Source organism: Populus nigra, chromosome 6 (assembly GCF_951802175.1).
Source record: "Populus nigra chromosome 6, ddPopNigr1.1, whole genome shotgun sequence".
Classification (NCBI taxonomy): Eukaryota; Viridiplantae; Streptophyta; class Magnoliopsida; order Malpighiales; family Salicaceae; genus Populus; species Populus nigra.
Genome location: NC_084857.1, coordinates 14,472,753 through 14,486,915, shown reverse-complemented (window position 1 = coordinate 14,486,915; position 14,163 = coordinate 14,472,753). Strand labels below are relative to the sequence as shown.

General features: G+C 37.0%; 1 protein-coding gene and 1 non-coding gene across 2 annotated transcripts; both read right to left on the bottom strand.

Moving 5' to 3' along the window:
- Window positions 1-5,470: 5,470 nt before the first annotated feature.
- LOC133698090 (small nucleolar RNA snoR137) lies at window positions 5,471-5,614 on the bottom strand. Its single transcript, XR_009843014.1, has one exon. It is a non-coding gene; the product is annotated as a small nucleolar RNA snoR137 (small nucleolar RNA).
- A 6,849-nt stretch (window positions 5,615-12,463) lies between these two features.
- Window positions 12,464-14,032, bottom strand: LOC133697886 (protein JINGUBANG). Its single transcript, XM_062120708.1, has one exon. The coding sequence runs from the start codon at window positions 13,799-13,801 to the stop codon at window positions 12,500-12,502; it is 1,302 nt and encodes a 433-aa protein (XP_061976692.1). The 5' UTR covers window positions 13,802-14,032; the 3' UTR covers window positions 12,464-12,499.
- Window positions 14,033-14,163: the final 131 nt, after the last annotated feature.

Genomic DNA, 14,163 nt, shown 5'->3' with positions numbered 1-14,163 from the left:
GATCTGCTGCCATTCATGCACCATTGTTGCCCGCGCCGAACATCCCACCTTCAGCACTCCTCTCTCACCGTCAGCCTTCTGCTCAGTTTGGACGCAACAGGGGCCGTTCTTATGGCAGCTGGCGTCCTCAACAAAACCTTCACAGAGGTCCTCGAAATTCTGGCTCCGGGCCTGATTTTCGTAGCTTCCATAGCACTCCCAGCAACAACAATAGACACAACAGCTGGCAGGGAAATTGGCAGCGCAACAGGGGATCCAATTCCCGCTGCCAGTTATGTCAAACCTTTGGACACACTGCTCCTCAGTGCTCCCAACTTCAGCAACATGGCTATGGACAGCAACATAGTGCTAATCTGGCACTACATAATTCTGCAGGTACTGCTGACTGGTTTCCGGACACCGGAGCAAATCAACACGTCACACCTGACCTTGCAACCTTGACTGCTTCAGAACCAAACAATGGTAATGATAATTTGCATGTTGGTGATGGTAAGGGACTTTCCATATCTCATATTGGCCATACAAAAATATATAACCCACATCGTTCGTTCATTTTATCTAATGTCCTACATGTTCCTGCAATTACGAAACCTCTGCTTTCTGTTCAGAAATTTTGTCTCGATAATAATGTTTATTTTGAGTTTCACCCTTTTATGTTTTATGTCAAGGATCTCAACACCAATGAAGTACTTCTCTCAGGACAGAGTAAAGATGGTCTCTACACTTTGTCCAAGTTCAGGTCTTCCGTCCCGTCAATTCCTCAAGCCTATTGGTCTCCCTGCGTCTCTGCTTCTGCTGATTTGTGGCATCGTCGCCTAGGTCATCCTGCCTCTCGCATTTTTCAATTTTTAGTCTCGAAAAATAAGATTATTTGTAACAACAAACGTCTTAATTTTCAATGTCAAAGTTGTCCCTTAGGAAAATCATCGCGTTTGTCTTTAAGACCTACTGGTCACAAAACTTCTGCTCCGCTTGAATTAATTTTTAGTGATGTGTGGGGTCCTGCTCCCCTTTTTTCTTCGGATGGTTATCGTTATTTTGTTATATTTGTTGATGCGCACACAAAATATATATGGTATTATCCACTTGTTGCAAAATCTGATGTTTATTCTGTCTTCCATCAATTTCAAACTCTTGTCGAACGTCAGTTTTCCTTAAAAATAAAATCTGTTCAAACTGATTGGGGCGGTGAATATCGCAAACTCTCCACTTTCTTTCAGACTATTGGTATTCATCATCGTCTGATTTGTCCTCATACTCACGAACAAAATGGAACAGTAGAAAGACGTCATAGGCATATTGTGGAAACCGGCCTTACTCTTCTAGGTCAATGTAAAGCTCCATTTCGTTTTTGGAATTATGCGTTTGACACTTCAGTTTATCTCATTAATCGTATGCCTACTCTTGTTCTTGATAATCGATCCCCTTTTGATTGTTTGTTTCAACGGTCTCCTGATTATAATTTTTTACGTACCTTTGGTTGTCTATGTTTTCCTTTTTTGCGTCCCTATAATAATCATAAATTGGATTTTCGGTCTTCTCCTTGTGTTTTTTTTTGCTACAGTTCCTCTCACCTTGGTTATCGATGTTTTGACATTGAATCTCATCGCATGTATATCTCCCGTCATGTCCGTTTTCATGAACATGTTTTTCCGTTTGATAAATCTGAACAGATTGCACAGGTCTCAACTCAAACCCACACACCATCTCCTATTACCATCCTCCCAAATCTAACCCAATCCCCACTGTTCACCACACCCCCTCCCGCCTCTGCCTCTGCCCTACCCTCACTGCCGACCCAAACACCACAGCCTCCATCCTTCCCTAGCCGCTCACCACATGCATCTTTATTTCACCATACTGTTGCAGGTACAGGTTGCAGGTCAGTGTTCCCTGCTCTCCAACATGAAGTCCTTGATAGCAGTGGGACATCCTCTAGTTCCTCCTCTGCTTCTCTTTATTCTTCCAGTAACCTGGTATCTGCAGACTCTGCCTCTGCTGCCAGCCCTCCACTTGCGGCAGCTTCTTCCCCGGCTCCTTCCCCTGGTATAAATCTGGTGGTTGATCTATCAGCTTATCCACTGCATCAGGACACCTCTGTGATACCTCCTTCTCTTGCAGCAGCACCATTGCTCAGCCGGCACCCTATGGTCCTTAGATCACGGCAGCCCAAAACAGCAAATATGGTCTCCTCTGCTGCAGCTAATACAGCTGCCACCCGGGTATTGCTCTTTCCTTCCTCTAAACCTGTTGCCTTTTCTGATGCAGATAAATATGTTGCTTGGCATGATGCTATGTGTGATGAGATCAAGGCTTTACGATCCAATCACACTTGGTCCCTAGTGCCCTTTCATCCTTCGATGAATGTTGTGGGAAGCCGATGGGTATATCGCATCAAACGTCGTGTTGATGGCAGCATTGACCGTTATAAAACCCGTCTAGTTGCTAGAGGATTTACTCAACAGGAAGGCATTGATTATTCGGAAACTTTCAGCCCAGTTATTAAACAGGCCACCGTCAGATTAGTCTTTTCAATTGCAGTTTCTCGAAATTGAAAGATTCATCAGCTTGATATTCATAATGCTTTTCTCAATGGTGTTCTTACTGAAGAGGTCTACATGAAACAACCTCCAGGTTTTGTTGATCCTACTCTTCCATCTCATGTGTGCAGACTGCACAAGTCACTATATGGTTTAAAACAGGCACCAAGGGCATGGTACACTCGTCTGAGTGATTTTTTACTCTCTATTGGTTTCATTGCCTCCAAGGTTGACACCTCCATGTTTATCTTATCTGATGGCACTAATATCTTTTATCTCCTCGTCTATGTTGATGATATTCTGCTTACAGGCAGCAACTCTGTCATGCTTCATCACCTAGTCCAGTTACTAAGTTCTGAATTCAAGCTTCGTGACTTAGGTGATGTTCACTACTTTCTAGGTATTGAAGTTCAGTCTACAGGTATGGGTCTGATGTTGCGCCAACACAAATATATTCTTGACATCCTCACTCGGGCTGGTATGACTACTTGCAAACCTATTGATACTCCAGTTTCTCCTTCTAAACTTGCTATACAGCTGGATCATCCATTTTCTGATCCCACACGATTTCGTCAAATTATGGGTGCTCTTCAGTATCTTACATTCACTCATCCAGATATCTGCTTTGCTGTTAACAGAGTCTGTCAGTACATGCATGCTCCTACAGATTCCCATTGGGTTGCTGTTAAACGCATACTCCGCTACCTCAAAGGAACAACATCCTATGGTTTTCATATCACTCGAGGTACCTCTTTTGCTCTTCATGGTTTTACAGATGCCGATTGGGCTGGGAGTATTGATGATCGCAAGTCTACGGGTGGCTATCTTGTTTTCTTTGGTCAGACACCGATTTCATGGAAATCCGGCAAGCAACATACAGTTGCCTGCTCCTCCACTGAGGCTGAGTATAAAGCCTTAGCAGATGGTACTGCTGAGGTCATCTGGCTTCAATATTTGTTAACAGATCTACAGGTTCCCTCCATCTCTGCTCCTACTACTTGGTGTGATAATCTTGGTGCGACTTATCTCTCGGCGAATCCTATCTTTCACGCTCGTACTAAGCATGTTGAGGTAGATTATCATTTTGTCCGTGACCGGGTTGCGAAGAAGGAAATTCAGATTCGCTTTATCCCCTCTCGAGATCAACTTGCTGATGTTTTCACCAAACCACTTTCCGCTGCGTCCTTTACTGCTTTCAGGTTCAAGCTTCGGGTCGATCCTCCACCCTCAGCTTGAGGGGGCATATTATAGAATGTATAGCATGTATATCTCTGAATAAGAAATTAATGTAGGATTATTCCAATGTTGTAATCCCTACAGTTACTGCTGTATTCTGCCCTACATATATAAATAGAAAAGGTTGGCTAAGGCCAACCTAAGTCATTCTGTTATTCTCAACTAGGAGGACGCACTCTGGAAAGAAGAAACCTGGAAAATCGAGCTATTGGCAGATAGCATTGATCCAATGATCTTGTCTTGGGTATGACTTTGCTCTCTTGCATGCATAATCAAACTAAAATGCAGTCTTTATCTCAACATTCTATCGACATCATCTACTACTTGCAATTTCTCGGCAGAGGGATTCAAATTCCCCAACTTGAAACTGATTCATAAACTAGACAACAACCCGACTGGTGAATATGAATTTCATACGCGCATTATTCATGAATTTTACACAACTAATTAATTGTTATTGCAGATAGAGCAAGGGAAGTACATATGCTTGTATGGTGGGGAGGACATTGAGTGGATCCGTAAATTCACCGTTACTGCAAAAGATGTTGCGAGCAGGGCCGGTATAACGTTAGAAATGCTCTATGTAGGGAAGAGCAACCCCAGGGAGAAAGTTAGGAAAAATAACACTATTATTACGACCGAGAAACTTAGCCATGTATTGCCAGACCTCACTTTGATCTGGTTCTTTTGGGTGAGGCTGGAGAGCATGTGGCATTCCAAGATGCAACACAAGAGGACTGTAGAGAATGATGCCATCATGCAGGAGATAATGACAATGCTCAGCTTCGATGGAAGTGATCAAGGATGGGCTGTGATCGGCAGGGGACCTGCTGATATGGCCAAGGCAAAGGGAGAAACCATATTGAAATCTTTTGTTGACTTTGAGATATGGAAGGAGGGTGCACAGGAAAAGGGTTTTTTGCCTGCACTGATTGATTACCTCCGTGAACTCCATAGCCCGTTACACTGCAACCGTCTGATACTGCCAGGGGCTACAGGGAGAATCCTAGAGGGGGTTGTTTGTGCTGAATGCGGCCGTCCAATGGAGAAGTTCATCATGTATCGTTGCTGTACCGATTGAGCTTTATTACAAGTAATACGGTATGCACTTTACGTTTTAAATCACTATCTATTTCAATAAAAACCAAGGCAGACACGGCCACTGTCGCTGCCGCTACATCAGCTCTAGAGTGGAATATGTCGAGGCTTTTCTACTACTACATGTTATTTGTATTGTAATATGATGATTATAATTAATGAAAGGTGTTGTTTGCAGTACCATTTCTAGTTTCTACATGTCCATTTGCTTAGCAATGTTCTTACCACTCATCGGAAAATCTACTAGAAATCAGAGCATATCTTAGGCCTCGATGACAAGGATTTCATTTAGAACATAAAGCCATTAAACTTTAGGGATTTGAATCCATACTCAACCCTTAATAACATCCAGTAACTGATTCAATTTCTTATTGCGTGGGGCATTTTTAATCTCGTTCCCCCCCTGGAAGTTCATGAAGACTTGAAATTAACCTTTTGATGTTTGAACTCTCTCTGTCTCGGCTCCTTATTCGAATACATTGTTTACTTCGCAGAAGGAAGATTTGTTTACAGGCGGGCATCGATCAATTTCATCACCATAAAATTTAAAAAAAAAACAGTAGAAAACAAGAGACCAGATCGAAAAAGAAAGGCAGGGATGTAGCAGGAGATAGGTAACACGGTGCTGGAAACAAACCACCGTGCTGTTTAATACTGGTAATTACATCAATTAATTTATGCTTCGGAAACATGAATTTCTCCCACTAATTACAAGGGAGAGTTCACCAGTAGGAAGCAACAGCAAGATAAACACCAAACTCGGTTGACAAGTGAACTCAGTTGACTTAAGTTTTTTTTTATTTTTCTAATTGACTTTTGTTCTCAATCTCATCCTTCAATATTAGGTTAATTGGAGATTAGGCTTCATGATTTCTTATCAAATTAGTTAAAGACTTGTCGGGTTAGACTAGGGTAACTTGGTTCTTTTCTTGTTCTTTTTAATTGATTTTTTTTTAATTTTATCTTTCAATGTTGAACTGATTAGGAAATTGAATTTCATAATTTATTTTTATTTTCTTTCTATTAGGTTATTTCGGTCTCATTATCAAAGTTTGGCAGGTTAATTATCCAGGGTTGACTCGTGTTTTCTGTCCTTTTTTTAATTGAATTTATTCAACTTCATTCTTCAATATTGAATTGATTTAGAACTAGACTTTAATATATTTTTTTTATTTGTTTTATATGAGGTTATGACAATCTCATGATTGTGGTTATAAATTTTACTTGTTAACCCGAGCTGGCTCAATTTAAATTCAATTTATTGTTCTTTTAACATTTTTTTAAAAAAATATATTGTCTTGAAATTTTTTTATTCAAACCATGTTTTATTTTTCTACTATTCAGGTTATCTTTGAACTTGTCAAGTTAACCAGATCATATCGGATCAATCTATACTCAATTTATGTTTTTTCCTTCTTAAAAATACAATAATAATACTTGGATATTTTTTAAATTTTTTAAAAAATAATCAATTCACAATGTAAAGTGGGTAAATGATCTAGGTTAGCAACTAATTTACATAACTTCACACGTATTACATTAAAAATTAAAAATTAAATCTAAATTACTTGCGATAGTCATTAGCAAAGCAATGATTTGTAATTAAGAGAGGCAATCTTAAGATTTTCATAAGGTATTATAAGGCTGAGTAATATTTAGAAAAATAACATCACAAAGAGGATTTTTTTTTGTTAGACTAAATCAGTAAAAAAGAAAGTCTATATAAAATATGTATTATAAACATCCATGTAATATCATCATTTAAAAAATAAATCAATTTAACTTATATATGGGAAAATAAATTTAAGTTATTTGGTTTAGGGGTTTTTTGGTGAGCTCGGTTACTATGAAGACGAGAGTGTTTTGAATTGTAATAATCAAATTGGGTAGAGATCACATGTTTTTACGAGAGAACAATGCTCATTGATATCAAGAATCATTTCATTTAAAAACAATGCTCATTAATTTTTTTTTATCAAATTATATTCTCTTGTAAGTTAATATTTATGTGAGGATTGAGTTTACTTGAGATTTGAAGTTAAAGTTATTTGAAGTTGCATTGACTTTTATAATAGTAAAGTTCATCATTTTTCATTTTCTCTGACCATGCCCTGTTTCCCAGCTCTCTCTTGAATCTATCTTTTCTGCGATTTGCAAAGGTGAATTTGTGGGAGACAGCTCAGGACTTTAAATACATTGACTATTTCCGATGACGCTCTCTTCGTGAGTTGGAGTATGGGACGAAATATATAAAAAAAAAAACAAACAAACGGCGAGGTCAAGGGAACAGACACCACAGTCAAAGAGAGCTGGATCACAAGGGTCTGTGGGGAGAGCAAGCATTTTTTTGTATCGGTGAAGGATGAGAAACCACCATGGATTTTTGAGCAAAGCTTTTTGGCAGCTTTACACTGTACATAAGTCCAAGATGCTTTCATGGATAAAATATTACAATTATCATCTTCCAAAACAAAACAATGAGCACTCAACTTGGCAAGTTGACTGTGCAATGCTTGTCCAGGCAATGCCCTATCGTGGCTACCGTCGGAACTACCAATGAAAGAGTTCTCTTTTCAAGAAACTTTTGCCTCCAGGAATTGCATGCAGTTCAAGGAATGTTCCAGCTGAAAAAATCATTGTTGATGGATGACAACATTTTGATGTTGATCTCTCTAGGTTATATTTCTTTTCTAATCAAATTATTTAGTTAATTCTTGAATATCCATCCGTAAGCTAATTAAAAGTTTTGAGTAAATATATTAATAAAAAATAAAAATTTTAAATATATATATACAAAAATAATTGTTACAAAAAAATTTTACTTTTTTATATAAAAATAACAGGTTCGAGTCACATGCATGAACTAACTATATTTCTTCATTTTTTTACACTTGAATTGATTGATCAGATAAATTATTTCATTGATATTCAACGGATTTGAGCATATTTAATTAGATTCTATAATTATATATCATATTTGAATAATCTTTTCAAATCAATTTATCAACAAGACTACAAAGCCCATCGGTCCTATCCAAATCAAATGTTAAATTAAGCTGATGACTTATCAATTTACAATAATTACTTTATATAAGTTATTTCAAAGCAACTCCCAAGTCCTTTCCCCATTCTACGTACGTAAGCTTATTTTAAGCATTTAATATTTAAGCTGTGTAATCAATGTTCAAGTGTTGACTTTACCCATTTTTAATCTCATAATTAAGTCATAATCCCTGGTTTATGCAATGGACGTCGGTCCATGCACAATCTTTCTTAATTAATTATATATAAACCGATAAAGAAACTGGCAAGGAGACAGGTTCATGTGCTTACCTCTGCTAATTGCTTGTTTAACGGTTGTATAAGACAAGAAATCACGTTTAGAGTTGTGTTCTTAATTCTACTTAATTGGAGATTGCATTGCAAAAGCAGCGTGAGAAATCTCATGAAAAAACAATATCATTAAATATATATTATGATCAAATCATGCAAGTTCTACTTTTATAATACCTCTACAGTCTACATGGACGAAACTAGCATGCACATGACTTCATTTCAATTTTTCTACTCGGTGTGGATTATTTCTTTAAACAATTTTTTTTTTTTTTTGCCATTTGCAGTCTCAACTAATATGCGTTACAGATCACAACCCTAGACTAGGAATACGTGGGGTCGGTGATGTGTGGTGAAATAATTATTAATATTTGACCCAATTTAGCATCGAATTGTGAATACTTGGGGAACGTGATCCAATTTTGTTATAGTAATATAAAATGTAATTATTATTTTTTAGGGTAGACCATATAATTTTCGTGCTGTGGCTGTAATTCACGAGACCAGGAATCAATATATGAATATGTCCACATAGAAAATACGATGCTGGCGTGGTCATGGGTTTGAAGAAAGGTGCCACGCGTCAAATGTTCACATTATCTTCTTCAATGCTTTTACCAACTTGACACTACAGGCTATCATGCACGCACCAGGCTTTCTGCCTTGGATGATCCTTACCTCCATATCTCAACTTGCCAACTTGGTCACGCCCGACCAACACCCTTTCCCTTTGCTTCCTTCTTGACAGCTTGAGGCTTGATCATGTTATAAAATTGATAGCTCGTATATCTTGTAGATAAATAAAGAGAATTTTATTATATATTATAAAGATAAAAAGGTTTTGTTATGCCATAAGGGATATTAAATCAATCAATAGATATAAATGTTGGGGGGAAGATTTGGAAGGAAAGCGTGTGCGTGTGCGTGTGCGTGTGCTTTGTATTTTTTAAAATTAATTAATTATATATAACACTTCCTGCTAAGTTATTTAGTTAGTTAATTTGTATCAAGAGTTTTCTTTTGAATTTTACAAGCATATTAATCCGATGAGGTATATATATCTTTTTAATTTTACAGACATATTAATATAATATTGTGTTGTTTTTGTTATAAATATAAATTTGATATTAGCAAAAATTAATCAAAAAATATTTTTTTTATTTTTATTTTTTCTCTACAAACTCTTAGCAGAATCTATCCCAGAACAGAAATTGGGATAAATTTGTATTGCGGGAATCCGCACTCTCTCTATTCATGTTTATGCACAAACAAAACACAAAACTTAAAAAAATTATTTTCTATAAATTTAGAGTTTTGTTGTTAATTATTTCTTAAACATGTAATGAATATGGTGGAAGCAACTAATATTTTAAAAATAATAATTCTGACCTTTAAAGTTTGCTTGCTATACCAACCCAGATAACATATGATTTATACATGTTGGTGAGCCAACTTTTTTTAATAAGCAAAATGATTTAATTGGTATTAAAATAACATACCCTGCATTTCATTCTTGGGGAGAACAACCTCGAAGAATCGACTTCTGAAATATCCTTTTCTATGGGCACTAGTATTTGTCTCGTCTTTGACAAATTTCCCGGTATTGTTTTTCTTCGTTTTTAGCTAGGCTGTCTAAACAAAGAAGAAACAACACAATAATTGTACGGTCAATGTTCCTGCGTTCGGGCAAAACCTGGAAGTTCTATGCTTGCTGTCTTGCACAACCTGCTTACAATGTAAAAGGAATATATACAAGGAGAAGCTTCATACAAAAGGTTCTAAAATTCAGAGGGGGCCCTTTGCTTTGCTTTGGTCATCGTTGTTTTTCGTGGCCGTTCTCTTTGAATTTACTTTCATTTCGAGGCTTAGACGACACTGCAATCATTGCCGTGAATAGCAAGGGGAAAGAAGACGAACGGGGATAATATTTCGAGAGTTAATTCCTTTTTCCCCAAGCTATGGATAGGGTGAGAAATACAAGACCAACAATTTTGACATCCTAAACCTAAAGGTTGACTCATGGCCTCACATATGACGTTGAATCTTGCCTTTTTCACCCCTATAAACATAGAGACCTAACATGGTAGCTAGCAAGTAGTTTCTCATGTCTTTTTGTTCCTTCTAAACACAGGTAGGTATCCGAAATTTCATCCTACCTCCTAATCCGGTCGAATCAGGAAATTCTTTCGGTTATAATATGTTTTATATATAAAACTTGAATTCAAACTTTTATTTAAAATTAAAAAGCATCGAATCACTTGAACCAACTACTACTGATGGTTGGTTACACGGTATTAAATTGCATCATAAATTTTCTTTTTTTTTTTCTTTGGTCTGCAATTTCAACTTTTTTTCATATTTGTGTGCGCGCCTGTATACGCTCCATGTCTAAACCTAAATCTTCAAAGGAGATGCTTCTTCAGTTTGGTACACTTCCATTATTCGGACTTCAGAGTCAAAATATCGAGTGATTGGCCCGAAAGAATCTTGCAATATTAAATTAGCTAGGTCAGAGCCTGATAAAGGATCACTTCAAGAAAAGTCTTGACGTGTCGGCACATTTCTTGCACTTTCTTTGACATTCATTTACACCATTTTACCAGCAGCTTCGGCAGCACGTCGGAATTTTCTTCTCCTTTTTTCATGGTTGAGTGCCGATCGAGGAAATGCTAGACCCGCAAAGAATAATTAATCCCAGCTGAGCAAAAGATATTTACCAAGTCTCCCAATAGTCAACTGTGGTAATTTCTTATCAACTTGGCAAGCAATTTCCACTGTTGGTTTTGTTGACCTTTATTTTATTTAGATAGGATGGAGAGACTGAACGCTTTCTTGAAATAATGTTACTGCACAAGTAACAGCCGAGTAAAATGCTTGTTTAATAAAATAATTTTTTTTTTACCCGTAATTAGCTTGCTCTCTCACGTTTCCATGAAAACAGTACAAAACTTGGCATCCTCAGAATTTTTCTTGAGGTAGATGCAATTAATTTATGTTCCTAATTAAGGGTTTCGGATGGTGTAGAGACAAATCATGACATGAGGGGTTGTTGGTTAATTCAGGGCTTTTAAAAGTATTTTTTTATTTAAAAATATATTATTATAAAAAGTCTTTATTTATAGAAAAAATACAGTAATATTTATGAATAAGAAAAAAATAAAGGTGGATACTGAATTAATTAAGGCTGTGTTCTGGAAACTGATTTCCGGAAAACTATTTTCCAAACTTTCCTGTGTTTGTTTACTATTAAAAAAATTGATTAACGGAAAACACTTTTCGATCAACAGAAACACTTTACAGTCAAAGAAAAATTTGGTTTGGTTTCCAGGAAAGTGTTTTCCTTTTATTTTGAATGGAAAACACTTTCTGGAAGTTATGAAAAATTTAAAAATATCATATTATTTGTTGATTATATTGGGTCCTCAAACTTTTGATTGCGATATATATTTTGTTTTGAATATTTGTTTTTCAATCTCATCCCTTAGAATTTAATTTTTATATTAATTTTGGTCCTTATTTTTATAATTGTTATTTGCTTTTCCTTTATCATTTTTTAATTGAGATTTTTTATCTATTAAATTTGATCCTCATTCTTTTGATTGTTACTTATTTTATTTGAAATAATTTATGAAATGTTAATTATTATTATTTTAATTTCTTTATTTTTTTTATTTTTTTATTTTTTAGATTTGATCTCTATTATTTTGATTATTATTTATTTTATTTGAGATAATTTATAAAATTATATTTTTTTTCAATTTCATTCAATTTTTTAATTTGTAAGATTTATTCCTCATTATTTTAATAAACTTGAAAAAAAATAAAACATTAATAATTTATTTTCCAGCTTATTTTTCATGACATAACCAAACACTGAAAAATATTTTTGAACTTATTTTTTATTACACTACCAAATAAAAAAAAATAATTTATTTTTTCAGAATTTATTTTTTTAAAAAAAATTACTTTTCAGCAAACAAACACATTTAAATATTTTTACTTAGAAAAAAAGTAAAAATTAAGTTAATCACGCCATTAATTATATTATTTAAGACGACATGACATACCAACTAATTAATTAATGCTGTCATCTAGATGTCAAGCATACTGTCGCCTTTCTTTCGCTAGCTAGGGACATACACCATCACAAACTATTAATGAACACACATGCAAAAGGCCAATCACATGATTAATTCAAAAAAAAAAAATACAGTTCAAATAATTAATTGCAGCCAAAGTGAATGAGAGGCACTGCATTTATCAAAATAATTTTTGTTTATTTTTTTAATATTTTACAAATTCATTTTTGCAATGTCTTGGCTGCAAGGTGAAACCGACAACTGCCACTTCTTAATTTCTCCGTCTAGAGTGCCACTAAACACCGAAACGACATCGTTATCGTTATCCCTGACAGCAGCCAAAGTCTTCACCGGTTTCCGATGCCCGTCAAGAACAGACAAACAAATGTACTTCCCATCATGCCCCTCTTTCCAAATCCTAACCGTCCGATCAGCTGACCCACTCAGCAACAAATCAGAGACGTTAATCAAACTCAGGATGGCCTTATTATGTCCTCTTAAAGCTCCAGTCACCACCATATGGTTAGCACTGTCCTCTCTCTCCCACACCAAAATAGAACGGTCACAAGCACCTGAAAACAACACCGATCCGTCGTCCTTCAAGGCTAATGCATTAACGGCCGATTTATGCTTCTCCAAAGTAGCTACCAACACGTGTCGCTTCTCGTTTAACGGTTTGCCCCAAACCCGAATCTTACAATCCGCTGACCCAGTGTAAACCATGCCGTCAACGGAGACAGCCACAGCGTTGACTGCGTCCTCATGAGCTTTGATAGACTCTAGACATTGCAAATCACTGGCCCTCCATATCTTCAAGCTCTTATCCCAAGAAACAGAATAGATCAAACCGTTGTTATCGTTAACTGCAAGACCTGTAACGGCATCAGCGTGTTTTATCCACAGCAGCTTCTTGTGACGCCGAACATTCACGTAGTTCTTAGGGAGAACGAAACGGCGTAAGCGGTCGTTGAGTGTGGGGAGAACGGTTACCAGCTTGTGGTGTTTGGTAGTTGACGATATCTTCCAGGCACGGATTTTACAGTCTTGGTGAGCAGTGAAGATTTTTCCGTCACAGAAAGAGACTGACTTGACGGAGCCCAAGGAGGAATCTTTATCGTTGAAGGAATCGACAAGGGATAAGTTGGTTCGATCATAGACATTGATTTCGTGAGAGGAAGCAGCGTACAGAAGGTTATCTTGAACTACTAGACAGGTGATCGGGAGGTGATTTTTCTGGGGTTTAAGAGAATTTATGCAAAGAGAAGAGACGTTGAGAGTTTCGGGTGTGATTTTTTGGAGGGAAGGGACAGAAGGAAGAGTCTGGAGGGAGAGATTGCTTTGAAGGCTGACACTGCTTGTCGCGGTACTAGTGGTCGATGGAGTGCTGTTGAAGGAGCTGCTTGTGTCGGAAGCAAGATGCTTCGGAGGCTGTGATTGGTTATTTGAGAAGGAGAAAGTGGAGTCTAGAGTGGAATTGGTGGCGCAGGAGGAGGCTAGCCATGATCGGACTCTCATGGTTGGTAACTTGGTAGCTTAGATTCTTGATAGAAAGAAGGCAGGAAGGAAAATCTGGCAGATAGTAGATGGAAAGCTCCTATCCTATATAGTAGAACGAGGGGAAGGTGCTGAATTAAAGAGATGCCACGTAGACGGTCAGAAAGGACAGTACGATCTATCCGAGGTTCTGAACGGACGGCCGATTGGAGGGAGAATGTGGAATGGTATCGCGGCTCTTCCTCCCTACCTTTGATCTATATGTAGAGAAGATATAGCGAGTAGGGGTATTATAGTAATCGAGGAGAGATAAAGTGGGGTGGGTCCTAACTCCTAGCAGTTGCTTTACAGTGAGAGTAGGGGTGGCCAAACGACGCGTTTCT

Bases quoted from the DNA above. Each gene is read 5' to 3' on its own strand.
- LOC133697886 (XM_062120708.1), bottom strand. From the start codon at position 13,801: ATGAGAGTCCGATCATGGCTAGCCTCCTCCTGCGCCACCAATTCCACT.